The 14,214-nt window shown below is 40.0% G+C and overlaps 1 protein-coding gene across 1 annotated transcript in view; it reads right to left on the bottom strand.

The window, feature by feature from the left end:
• Nucleotides 1-616: 616 nt before the first annotated feature.
• The window catches only part of LOC149189893 (uncharacterized), a 56,171-nt gene continuing 42,573 nt past the window's right edge, over nt 617-14,214 (bottom strand). The window contains exons 4-6 of the mRNA XM_089410373.1: nt 1,176-1,226; nt 977-1,087; nt 617-892 (exon numbers count right to left, since the gene is read on the bottom strand). Of these exons, the coding sequence (XP_089266499.1) occupies nt 617-892; nt 977-1,087; nt 1,176-1,226 (438 nt within the window). The remainder of the gene's footprint in view (nt 893-976; nt 1,088-1,175; nt 1,227-14,214) is intronic.

Raw genomic sequence — 14,214 nt, 5'->3', positions numbered from 1 at the left:
ATTAATGAAAATTTGTGCCAATTTACAATTTAGGCACCTCCAAAAGGTTATACCAAGGTATATATAACGCGCTCGTTCATGAGAAAAACCGAAACTTTACAAGGTATTTTCAAGCCTACTGAGGGTTGTTGTTGATACATCATTTGTTCCGCATTACTTCTATAAAATTATTCACTGTGGTTTTTACAAAAATTCCTCATTCCAGAGATCCTATAACTATATATTCAACAAAACTGGAACAATAAATATTTACATCTGAATTGTGCCATTCAAAAACAATAAGTAAAACCAGAGAGACTAAACATCCAATGGTGTTGGATTGTTCAGATCCAGGCCAGTGGAAAATTCTTCATTGCTCCTATTCATATCCAGCTCGGTGGAGTATTCATCGTTACTCTTGTTGCTTACCTCCACCTTGAGCTTCAACTGCTCAATTTTTTGTCGCAGTTCATCTACCTCATCCTCTAGTTGGTGAATACATTCCTTCTTTTCCAACTATCTCTCCTACATAGTCAGTTTCTCTTACTGCTATTGGTGGATGCTATGCTGCAGCACAACCAATCCTTCTCGTAACTCCAAGTGGTCCTCAAAACAATTGATGTAGGTTTGCCAATTTCTACCTCCAGCCAGAGAATTTCCCGGTCGTGGCCCCTTTCATCGCCCTGCGATGGTCCCATGCATCCGACAGGGAGCTATCCTCTGTGCTTTGCACACTCATATCCATCTTCACACTATCTTTAGCCAGCTTCTCCAAAATGCCATAGACCCCTGTATCACGCCCTCCCGACTCAGGGGTACCCTTGACCCACTGCTCTAGGAACCCTCCGGCCTCCAATCCATCCTCCACACCATCCTCCAAAGAAGCACCAAGGTTATGTTCCAGAACCGCCTCCTAGTCTGATAGATTATTAGCACGCCCACCCATAACTTTCTCAATTATGTCTGCACTCAGACAAACATCCCTCTATGGATCAACACACGAATTATCCTCGTTGTTCTGTTCCAGAACCCCCTCCCAATCAAGCACACTAACAACACCCAACCCAACAACCCTCACCCAAGCAACTGCACTTAGACAGGCAGCCCCCTAAAGATTACAACTCAAAAACTCAGGCACACCAGACGTCTTGAGATTCTACCCTACCACCCAGACCCAACCACTGAATATCACATACGCCATCTTTAGCTGTTGGGCCTTTGAAGAGGCCACTTGAGTAGAAAAGAATCTGAAACCATAAAAACTGAACATATCATTATTCCTTAAATGGAAAATGCTAGATTGTATGATGATGTAGTACCATGGGGAGGAATTGTTGGAGCTGTAATCGCGATGTACCTCCACAAATTCCTAGCAATCTGCAATTATTTCCCATCTCCATTCCTGATCCTTAATTCCCATCCCAGCTTCCTCCGATGAGCAACCAAGGCATTTTGAGCACGGGAATTAATTAATGCTACGAATTCCCCATTATCTTGCAATCGATCGAGATCGTGCATCGACCTTTGCACCATGATCCAAGGCATGGGAGATGGATACACACATATTGAAATATTCCATGCACAAATGTTGTACCAGGGTGACGAACACAGACACATCACAACCCCAAGCAGAGGAAGTGCATTCCACAAGGCTCTAGGATTGGCCATAACTCACGTGGATTGATGTGATATGGCCCAAGGTATAGGGGAATGAAGGGGACAAAAGAGGGGAACATAATAGAAAGAAGGGGAGGCGAGAAGAAACAGAAGAGGGGCACATAACAGAAAGGAGGGGAGGCGAGACGAAATGGAAGAGGGGCACAACAAGGAGAGAGATAGGAGAATGACAGAGGATAAGGGCGAGAGGGTTAAATAGGAAAGAGGGAAAATGGGGGGAGGGGAAGGGGGGGTCAAAAAGAGAGGGAGGGCGAAGGGGGGGGGGGGAGAGAAACTAATAAGCCAACTTTAGAGACAAAATTTTGAAGTCCCCATTTCTGATATTTTCTAACTTCTTAGCTAGACCAAGAATAACATCCTCAACCTAGAACTTGAAGCTCATCAACACAATTAGGGGATGCTAGTCATGCCATCAACCTCGTTCACAATACTCCTTTCTTCTCTCAACTGGATAGTCCTAGTTTGCCTGCTTGTCAACTTCTTGGTTATTCCCTCTGAGAATATGGAAAAAGGAAACCAAATCAAAGGAGGGGATCAACCCTTGGGATCTCTTGATAGTTTGGTTTAAGATCATGTTTTTTTTTGATGAAGTATAGATCATATGCCTAATGATTATCATGGAGAACCCTAAGACCTGTATTTTTGTAATGCCCTTATTTTGAGCCAATGTGAGGCATAGGAACAAGCTGTAAGCTACTTCTTGGTTTTTTCTCTTCCTTCCAAGCCTCCAAGCATATCTATCTTCAATGATTCCTTCGGTATTAATGAGAATCCCTCCCCCTCCTGCCACCCCAGGATTACCTTTTGATGTGTCATCGAATTGAAGGGTCCATTGATTCATGGATCTGATCCATTCCACTAGACCTTCCAAGTACAACCACATAATCCACTAGGATCGAGAGGGAACACATCTACCCGGGAGCTGAGAGGTCGGGGATCCAACCCATGGAGCCAACCAAGCAGATTTGAGCTTATCCAAGGAAGGGTCTATTTCTAGTCTATGAAATTCCATACATGTTGAAAGGGATATCATGGCTATTACCCCAGCTGGGGGCATGGACTTTTTGAATATAGCCTTGTTCCTTGATAACCAAATTTTCCAATAGACATACTTAGGAAGAGCATACCAGATTTCTTTGAATTTTCTTTTGGCCTGAAGGGAGCCCAAATAAGATTTGGGCTAAGAGCTTAAGAAAATCAGGAGGTCTGAAGGCCAAGCAGTTCTATAGAATAGAGGCTCAAGGACCACTTACCAAACTTCCTTAGCCACTTAACGGTGGAGAAAGAGGTGGGGAATTGATTTCTTTGCAAACTCACAAAGCGAGCATATTGAGGCGGCGACCTGGCCCTGCTTCTAAAGATTTTCAGTTGTAAGATTTTTTTTATGTGATAGCAACCAACAAAAAAAAATGACTTTTGGGATGGCATTCATTTTCCATATTTTTCCCCAAATGGAGTTTTTAGGTGGTAATTGGGAGTTTAAGAGCATGTTCAAATAACCTTATTTGACAGTATAACTGACATTCTTCTAGCCCCACTTGTCTACCTTTCCAAGAGCTATGATGGCACAACCTCTTAAATTATTGAAAATATTATCTCTTTGGAGGAGAAGAGCGTCTGGGATATTTTCGAGCTTCCAGCCCTTCTATCCTCCCTACTAGTTCCACTCGGAAATATGGTCTAGGTTTTCCACCCCAATTTGATTCATGAAGTTTTTAAGATCCACTAGGGAAAGGTCTGTTTCCAAGCGTTGGAGTCCCATAATCGAATCTGAAAAAATCTTGGTGGAGGATCCATTCCCCGAAATTTTGCTTAGATTTTTGTTGATAATATCCCTAGAGGAGTGGATCAAACGCTATATGGGGGAGCCTAATCCAAGGGCCTCTCGACACCCATGACCAATTTGTTGAGTTAAATACTTAGCCCTTATCACCTGGGTCCACCATTGATTCAGATTTGTGGTCATATTCTAGTACAATTTTTCTCCCATTACCATGTTAGCTAACCCCAGGTCCCTTATTCCCAATCCCCCATGTTGTTTTAGAGCTCTGACTATTTTCCAATTCACTAAGTGGTGCTTCTTGGTTTTTGTTTTACCTCCTTCCACATGAATTTTCTTATGTACATGCCCATTTGATGCAATACACTCTTGGGGGCTTGCAGGGCAGTAAACTGATACAGAGGGATCATTAACAAGACTGACTTTACAAGGATTTCTCTACCTGCATAATTGAGAAAAATCCCGCCCCAATTTACAATTTTTGTTTTCATTTTATCTTGCACTTTTTTCCAGGCATAGGGGGAAGCTCTTCTTAGGAAGATAGGGATCCCTAAATAATTGAATTCTTTCCACTCATGGACTGCTTTAAACCCCAGGATTTCTTCAATATTTTTTTCCTTATGTCTAGAGATGTTCCAGCTATAGATGTGGCTTTTGCTGTTATTAGTGGCTCCCCCGGACACACTAATGAATCTATATAAGTTTCTATTGAATCGTCAAGCGATTGTGATTGAGGCTCCACCCATCAAAATAGTATCATCTGCGAACTCCCCATGATTTATGATTTTGATGCCTTCCTTGTATCTTATGCTTGGGCGGTTGAGGGTAGCTCTTTCTTGTTCCAATTTCCAACTCACGGCATCATCCATGATGATATATAAAAAAGGGGAGATGGAGCACCCTTGACGAAAATCTCTTGAAAATTTGAAGAAGTTTACGACCCTACCCTTAACCAACGGAGAAATCTAAGGAGAAGGAATACAAACATTGATCCATCTAATGAAAGTCTCATCCAACCATGTTTTTTTAAGGACTTTTATAAGGAATCCATGTCTTACTTGGTCAAAAGCGTTTTCCATGTCCAGCTTAATGATCATCCCTTGGTCTCCCCTTCACCAACTAGAATCTAGAGCATCTTGGATTAGGATAATATTATCAAATATTTGCGTACTTGGGACAAACCCCCCTAGTTTTCAAAGAACAAAGAGGGAAACACAGGTTTAAGACGAAATGTCAACAACTTCGGGAGTATTTTGTAGGAGACATTGTAGAGGGATATTGGGCGGAATCTAGAGAAAGTGGAGGGACTCGATTCTTTGTGGATCAAATCCAGAAAGGAAGAGTTTATGCAAACCCCCCATAGCAAATTGTTTGAAAGAGTATCCCACCAACATGAAAATGTCATTCTTAATCACATCCTAGAAGGAATGATAGAAGCTAGCCGGGAATCCATCTGGGCATGACGCCTTATTAGGGGGGTAGGAAAAATCACCTTTTGAATTTCCCCGACCATCGGTGGGGAAATTAGAGAGCGATTCCGCTCCTTCGACACTATCACATGGATACTCTCAAGAAAGAATTCTTCACTGGAAATATCCCAAGTATGGTCCCTTGTATATAGATTTTCATAATGATCTACTTCTTCTCTTTTGATTTCATCAAACTTCTTAATAGTCTCCCCCCATGATTTATCTGAGTTATATTGTTTTTTTTTTCCCCTGAACTTAGGTTTCTTGTGGAATAAATTTGTGTTCTTTTCCCCAACCCTAAGCCAGTTATTTCTATATTTTAGTCTCCAATACTCCTCTTCCCTTCTAAGGTTTGTATCAAGGGTCTTAAAAATGTTTGCTTCCTTATGGAAATATGATTCTTGAACCAATGTTGATTCCATTTTCCCTTGGATTACACCAAGTTTTTCTTCCATCTCTTTAATGTTATTTTCTTATTTTTTTTCCTTTAACTACTTTTTAATGTCACCTTTCAGTTGGTAGATCTTGGAATCTGAGATGGTTATTGGGCTTCCATTAATCCAGCCTGAACAAGGGAAACCAACTCCAAGAAATTGGTGGCTTCCAGCCATAGGGGAGAGTAGCGGAAGGGGATTGGGCCAAGATCTAAGGGTTGGGAGATAATCAAGCTTATCAGCCGGTGGTCAGAACCGAACCATGGGAAGATGGAGGACTTGAGGTTGTAATTTAGGATTACGATATTGTCAGCATCTAGGAAACGGTCCAACTAGGACATAATATAGTTCACTCCAACTCTTTTGTTGGTCCATGTATACATAAATTTTTGGGGTTTTACATCAAAGATATTCAGGGTTAAAATGAGGTCCTCTATATGTTCTTGCTGGGCGCCATGAACAATGGAGCCCCCTCTTTTTTCATGATTTCCCATAGTTGTGTTGAAATCTCCTCCAATAATGCAGTTATGCCCAAACTCTGTATCTTTTAACTCCATCAAGGATTTCCAACATTCTTGTTTTTCCGAAAAGTGGGTGGGCATGTACACATTGATCAATGTGAAGAGTTGCTACTTCTATTTAATATTAAAAATAGTTGTTATCCAATGAGTTTCTTTAGGGTACTTACTAGTTGGATTTTCGTCGTATTCCACAGTGTGCAGAGGCCACCAAATTCTCCTCTTGAACTAAATGTTTCCAGGTTGCTAGTACTCCAAAACTTATTTTTAATTGAGTTGAGAGACTCTTCATCCAACTTGGTTTCCTATAGGAGGGTGACTTCTGGTCTTTATTTTCTGATTAGGGATTTCACTTCTGTTACTTTTTACTGATCCCAGTCCCCTACAATTCCAAGAGACGATATTCATTAATCACTCTTTTAAGTTCCCTGTCCCCTTTCCAGAGCCCGTATTATTTCCTTTTTTTCCTCCCCCTTATTTATTCCCTACACTTGCTAGTTGATGAGCAATAGTGTGTTGGAATCCCAACTCTTTGTCTTTTTCGATTTTCTCCCTTCTAACTTCCTTATTTTTTTTTCTTCCTACTTTCTTCCCTTTTATGTTTGGATGCTTCGTTCTTGCACTCTCGAGTCTGTCATCTACAGAGCTCAGTTGCACAGAAGGCCATGTACCTTTCATAAATGTAAGGAATACAAACACGTCTTCCTCTTCCTCCGATGATTCATCAAAACTACTATCATTGTCATGGAAATAGATTGACTCCTTATGACTTTTTGGGGGATGACCCAGGGGAGCAGACCAAGGGGTTGGGTCCTCCTGAGAGGAGGAAGGGGGGGGTGGGTACAAATCCTTCTACAATAGCAACATTTTCAAAGATCCCAAAACAATTCTCTGACACCAAACCAAGGTCGCCCCTAATAGGCGTGCCCAAGGGAAGGGCAGGCTCAACCACCTTAGAGACCGGAACAGAGCCTGGGGGGCTGACAGGAGCCGAAAAATTCGAAGGCTTAGGCCGCTTGACCTGCTGCCATTGATATTTAGGGTCCCCAGACTGCTTCTTCAAAGAATCCACGCCTTTAGGACAACCTTTTGCAAAATGACCATATTCCTGGCACAACTTGCATTTGAAAGGTAGTTAGTCATAGTCAACTTCTTGTACATTCATCCAATTATCCATACACAAAATGACAACCATCGGGAGACCTTTCTCTAAATCCACCTCCACACAAACCCTCATGCATAAGAAGAGGCCATCCTTTGGTTCAGAGCAATCGATGTACCTCCCAAGGGAGTTCCCAATGAGTGTGAAAGTCGCATCATTCGAACAATGAAGGGGAAGGTAAGGCAACTTCACCAAGACTGGAACCGACGAAGGAACATCACGTTTCAGGTTGAATTCGGGACTCCAGTGGTTCAGGTAGAGCCCCTAAGCCCCCATAAAGTATGGACCACTCCTTAACACTAAAACTTGATCCAATCTATTCTCGAAATAAAAATTATAGAAGCCTTTACCACAGAAGGAGGAGATGGCAACACCTTTAATAAGAGGATTCCAGTTCTTTTCAACCCAGGCCTTTACCATCCAAGGGTATGGCCAAAGGCCCATGAACTAGCCAATAAGACCCCTGTTAGCAACCTGTAGGGCATGAGAGCAGGCCTGCGAGGCACATAGTTCTATCTTGGGGATCTCTGTTGCTTTCTTCACAAACTTAGATATCCCCTACTTGCAGAGCTTCGGAGCAGAGGCCACCAAAACATTGAATGTGGCTATCTCTGCTAGTAGTAATGCCTCCTCAGATGGTTCCGACATAGCACACCCAACCCCAGGACCAACAAGGCAGGTTGCGGAAGATCCACATACAACTGAAGACACATTCGGTAAGGGCCAGAACACTGCGAAAGCCAACCAACATAGGCAAGAAGGGAGGGCCAATCCCAAACAGAAGGGTCGAGGACCCACAGTGGGGACCCAAGCAACCGACTACAGTGCCAGAACTTCACTCCATCGATAGATCTAGGCACCATACTTGCAGAGCGCATTTTTGGGCATGTGATTATTGATCCAACGTATAAATTTAAGGAGCACTTAAAATTGTTTTTAATATAACATTTTATATTTATGTTTATCCATCATTTTAATATCATCTATTTTATGTGTTTTTTTTTATTTTTGTGTTGCGAATATAAAATAATTCTTTTGTTAATAAGTTTTTTGTTCAACATGTTTTGAAATATTTTGGAAATATCAAACATATTCAATCATGTTCATTCTTATTGCAAACCTAGCCAATAATTTGGTGCAATTATGTATATTCACATTTATGTAATTCCAAATATTTTACAAATCATGGTGAACCATTCTCAAAAAGTTCAAGTAACTAGGTCAAGCTCATTATCTGTAATGTATTTTAAAGAGGAATAATCCATGTCAACTTTCAACATGATAATTTGGATTAAAAAAGGACCTTATAAATAATAAAACAAGTTTGAAAATGTTTCTAAATAGGAATTTGGGAGGATTATAACATTTCAAGAAATAATAATACACAACACATCCATTTTTAACAAATTTATAATCTTTTGACAAGTAAGAGGGATGCATGCCTCTACCTACAACCTAACACTTGAAAAGGCCCAAACCTAGTAGCACTGAAATTCATGAATGAATTTATTGAACCCATGATAGCCTTGGTAACCACACTTTTGGCATTTCCACATCCAACCAAAAAATAAATCCATTATATAATCAAACTAATAAACAGACTCATTTTATAAAAATTAGATTTATCATGAATGTACCAACACAAAAAAAAAGTAGTTAAAAACTCTCAAAATGAAACATAAAATTGTTATTTCTCTCACTCAAGCAAGAAAAGTAATTTATATTATTTATATTGGACAACTAAAAACTCCCTAAATTTGATTACTCTATCCCCATAGTTTAGTGTTTCATATAGTGTACCAATCACCCATAGGTGTGGGAATATTGTGTGAGTCTAAACCTTTAAACTCTAGGGTTTAGTGTTCATACTTTAGGCTTAAGTGTGCAAAGTGCAAGATTTCATGATGTGAGTGGAGATGTATACAATACTAACAAATTCAAACACCCACTATGGGTGATTCTATTATTATCTTTGAGTTTTAGCATTATGGGAGCATTTTGTGCTTATCTTGGAGTCTTAATATCATGGGTACTCCATAGTGTGATGCTTATTGAAATGTACTTAGTCCCTTAATGTTGGAGTAAGGGGATAAGAGGTATCTATACCTAACCTCCAAGGTTAATTTAGGGAGATGGGGTATTCAAAATTGATATTTACTCAATCACTTTAAAACTATTTTTTGAGACCACCATCTTGTTCCCCTCATCAAGAGCTTTCGAACAATGTAAATTTCTTCTAAATTTTGGGTTTGGACGCAAAGTTATACGCATTTGAAAGTATATTCTCCAAGTTCCACATTAACATCCATACCATTGTCATGTGGCAATCCTTTTGTCCATATGTCATCATTGTAGAATGCCACATAAGCTAGTATGTAGTTGATAGGTGGCAACATTTTTCCATCTCATTTCACCATGTCAACACTTACCATGCAAGCATGGCACAACATGATATACCATGTTAACATGCCACATCAAGATCTTACAATTTTTAGTAGTATCAAGAGGAAATTCTAATAGCAAAGTCCCAAACTCCCAATAGTTGGCACCTGATACCCCAACAATCGATAAGACGATAAGGCATAGCCATTAGAGAGAAAACAAGTTTCTTATAGTTAACAATATTTTTGGGGTACATTATTATTGGGAGGGAAAACCCAACATAGTGATCCCATTCTCTTGATACCTAGTCATTCAAAATCTAATCTCCAAAAGACCAATAGTTGATGGGAAATTCTCATGGAATCATCAGACTTGTCAAGTTCTATCATTATTAGGGATTTTGGCACAATGTGGTCCCCTAGTAAATGATCTGCTGAAGCACTATAACCAATAGGATGATACTTGATAGGTAATACCCAATGGGTGAATGGAAGGATTTCCCATTAGTTAGTAGACAATTTGGGAATAGTTAGTATTAGGGGATCCACGATGGTAGATTGATGAATTAATAACAATAAAGGATTGATAGCTTGATAACTTGATAGTTAATAGCCCAAATTCCTAAAATCCAATTTAGCTATCTCTTGGTCATGTGTGACCAAGGGATGAGGCTAAAGAATTCCATCCCCAAATTTTTGAAACTTCAATCCCCAAAATTTTCCAAGGAAAAATAGGCTTCCAAAAGAGAGTTTCGTAACCTTTCTTAAGCATTGAAAATGACTCTGATAGAGAAAATATTTCCCCATAAGGATTTTGGAGATACATAAGTCTTTAAAAGCCTATAAAGGCATCCAAACCACTAGCCACAACCTTGCTACTTCTTAAAGAAGGCCAAAGATAACCCATGGAAAAACCATTACTTCACCTATTTAAGTGAATTTTTTCTCTTTCCTTTAGTACTATAACTTCACATTTCAAGCTCCAAAAATTACAAACAAAGAGGCTCACATCATGGCTTAACTTCAGAGGAACAAAGTCCCCATAAGCAGAGAATAACCTTTAAGTCTTCTCATCAAGACAAAGATACAATCACAATTTTTTTTATCCCACAATTGGCTTAGGAAAGGCCATTCATACTAACAAAGTACAAGAAGAGCCTTAAGATCAAATCAATTATGCATCATACTTCACAAATCATACATCTCATATTCATCATAAGAAACATTCCTCAAGGAAGCCCTTTATATATGGGATTCATTCACATTAGAAATAACAACTAGTAAACAAGCACAATGTACATTGTGTAGGAATTTACAGGGTAAGTTCCTCAGAAAGAATACCAAAAGGACACCACTCACAACCAGATCACAGATCAATACACCAGTATTTTTGACGTGGTTAAAGCCCTCAAAGAGGGAAACAGTCCACGGCCTATCCCAATGTGGGTACTACAGGCAATTTATTAATCAAAGAATGAAAATTTACATAAGCTTCTCTCATGCACGGATTACCCAAACAATGACCCTCCATGCGCTTTAAATAGAACTCATGGACCAATCGGGTGTCAAGCCACGGATCAAGTGTCGGTAATACCGAGGAGAGAATGAACCGTCGGATCACTACATATCATGATCGTCGGATTGTAAGTTACAAAATGTACAACGGTAAAGAAACACACTTTACCTAACTCTATACTAGACCAAGTTGAACTTAACTATTTCCTATGTGTCGAAATATCCTAACATCCCCCCTTAAGAACAACTTGGGATAGGATTGAAAGATTTACAAATATGACACAATAGGAGAAGGAAGGAGGCACTAGAGCCTATCCCCCCTTAGTGACAACTTCCTGAACTCCAAGCATATATCGAAGTTTAGTGAACTTCGCCTCTGTGAGAGCCTTTGTGAAGGTGTCTGCAACCTGATCATCTGTTGAACAATATTGCACTTCAAGAACATGGTCATGAATGAGCTTTCTGATGAAGTGCATGTGTAGTTCAATGTGTTTGCTGCGCTGATGCTGGACTGGATCTTTGCATAGCTAAATGGCACTTTGATTATCACACCAAAGTGTGGTTGGATGCTGCTGCTCAAAGCCAAACTCTGATAGGATCTGACGAAGCCACAAGGCTTCCTTACTAGCTTCCACGACACCACGATACTCTGCTTCTGCTGACGAAAGAGAAACGGCAGCCTGTTTCTTACAAGCCCATGTAATAGGTCCTGAACCAAGAGTGAAGACATAACCGGCAGTAGACTTCCGATCATCAGGGTCACCAGCCCAATCAGAATCAGTGAAACCAACTAACAGAGGAGCTGCTTTGGCACTGTAATGAATCCCAAACTGTACTGTACCTCGAACATAACGAAGTATTCTTTTAGCTGCTTTCCAATGACTTTCACGGGGGTTTTGCATAAAACGAGCAACAAGGCCAACAACAAAGGAAAGATCAGGACGAGTATGGGTTAAATACAAGAGTTTTCCTACAAGTTGACAGTATAAGGTAGCATCAACTTCAGGAGAAGTACAAGAGACTGAAAGTTTGACTCCAAACTGAAAGGGAGAAGGGGTTGGCTTACAGTCTTCCATGTGAAAATGACGAAGAATATCACAAGCATACTTGGACTGGGAAAGGAAAATACCCTCCTTGGATTGCAAGACTTGAAGACCGAGAAAATAGTGTAAGTGTCCTAAGTCTGTCATTTCAAATTTCTTTTTAAGGTTGGGCTTCACATGGTTTATAAGGTTGGGATCACTACCATTAAGAATAAGATCATCAACATAAAGAACAAGGATGATAAGAGAGTTGCCCACTTTCTTGGTGTAGACAGTATTGTCAGAATGACACCTAGAAAAGCCAGATTCTAAAAGAAAGTTATCCATTTTGGCATACCAAGCCCGAGGAGCTTGCTTGAGGCCATAAAGGGATTTCTTAAGTCGACAAACAAGGCTGGAGTCTGTTTGTATGAAGCCAATGGGTTGTTCCATATAGATTTCTTCCTGCAAGTCCCCATGCAAGAAGGCAGATTTAACATCCATCTGATGGACTTCCCATTTTAAAGAGGCAGCAAGGGAAAGAACAAGGCGGATAGAGTTCATTTTGGCAACAGGGGAGAAGGTTTCAGTGTAGTCAATGCCTTCAACCTGTGAAAAGCCCTTAGCAACGAGACGAGATTTATGTTTATCAACTTTCCCATCTGGTCCATACTTGGTTATGTAAACCCATTTACATCTAACAAGTTTGCGTCCCTTTGGTAGAGGAACAAGATCCCATGTATCATTTGTCATCAATGAATGATATTCTTCATTCATAGCTGCTTCCCAATGTGGATGGCCTGAAGCTTCTGCAAAAGTGTCAGGATCATGATTTACTGGAGCTTGAGCCAGTAAAGAAGAGGCTCTTTCAAACTGAGAACGTGTACGTCGCTGATCTGTAGGATCACCGGCAAGATCACCTGCTGCATCCCGAGTAGCACAGACCCATCTTGGAAGTTGAGGATCCTGAGAAGGTGGGGGAGGATTATCATCCTCGCTTTCATCATCTGAAGAAGAAATGTTTTCAAAAGTAGAAGAGATAGGAAGAGGTGGCACATCCGCCGGACTAGGCTCGCAGGCCGATTTATTTTCATCAAATTTTACATCTCTTCTAATGATAACAATTTTGGACTTAAATGGAATAAGTCTATAACCTTTTACATCTTCAGAATATCCAACAAAAGTACATTTCTCACTCTTAGGTTCTAAAGCTTTATGCTTTTCATCTGGAATATGGGCCCATGCTTCACTTCCAAACACACGAAAGTGACTTACATCTGGTTTAATGGAACTCAAAGCTTCTTCTGGAGTGATATTCTCTAGAACCTTAGTAGGAGTGCGATTGATTATATAATTTGCACAATTAATTGCTTCGGCCCAAAAACTAAGACTGAGTCCTTTAGATTGCAGCATACAATTAGCCATTTCCTTTAAGGTGTGATTTTTCCTTTCAGCTACACCATTTTGTTGTGGAGTGTATGGAACAGTATGTTGCATTTGAATTCCATTTTCGGTGCAAAAGTTGATGAATGTGTTTTTAACATATTCTCCACCATTATCAGTTCTTAGCTTAAGAATTTGATGTCCAGATTGTTTTTCAACAAAAGCTTTGAAGGCAAAAAATGTGTTAAATACTTCGCTCTAGAGTTTTAAGAAGTATACCCAAGTGCGTCTGGAGAAATCATCAATGAAAGTTAAGAAGTACTTGCAGCCAGAGAATGAAGCAACAAGAAGAGGACCACATAAATCACTGTGCACAAGCTGTAAAGGGGCTGAGGCGTGCCAAGAGGCACGTTTGTCAAAACTGTCCCAATGATGTTTTCCGAGTACACATCCGAAACAAACACCATCTCTGCAAGATACCATAGGAAGACCTGTCACCATATTTTCTTTACATAGATGCTGAAGGGAGCGATAGTTTAAGTGACCAAATTGCTCATGCCAAAGTTTGCTCACTTCATCATTATGAGCAACAAATACTGAGGGAAGATTTTATGACCCAAAGTTATGAAACTTATACAACCTTGTGGAATCATCAGCAAGACCAGTAGCTAGAATCTGTTTAGGATCTTTTAGATCCTTGATTACAACATCATGAGGTGAAAATTCAACAATTTTACCTTCACCTGAATGAGTTATCTGATAGATAGATAGAAGGTTGCAGGATAAGGTTGGAACACATAATACATCATTAAACTGACCATTGTCTAGATGAACAGTTCCAGTCCCTACAACATTAAGAGATCTATCATCACCAACATATATATTTTTGGTGTT

This window comes from Pinus tabuliformis, chromosome 3_1, assembly GCF_031772625.1.
Source record: "Pinus tabuliformis cultivar Carrire ecotype Pingquan chromosome 3_1, CPIR1, whole genome shotgun sequence".
Lineage (NCBI taxonomy): Eukaryota > Viridiplantae > Streptophyta > Pinopsida > Pinales > Pinaceae > Pinus > Pinus tabuliformis.
The sequence above is the reverse complement of the archived record's forward strand: the minus strand, read 5'-3'. Positions and strand labels throughout refer to the sequence as shown.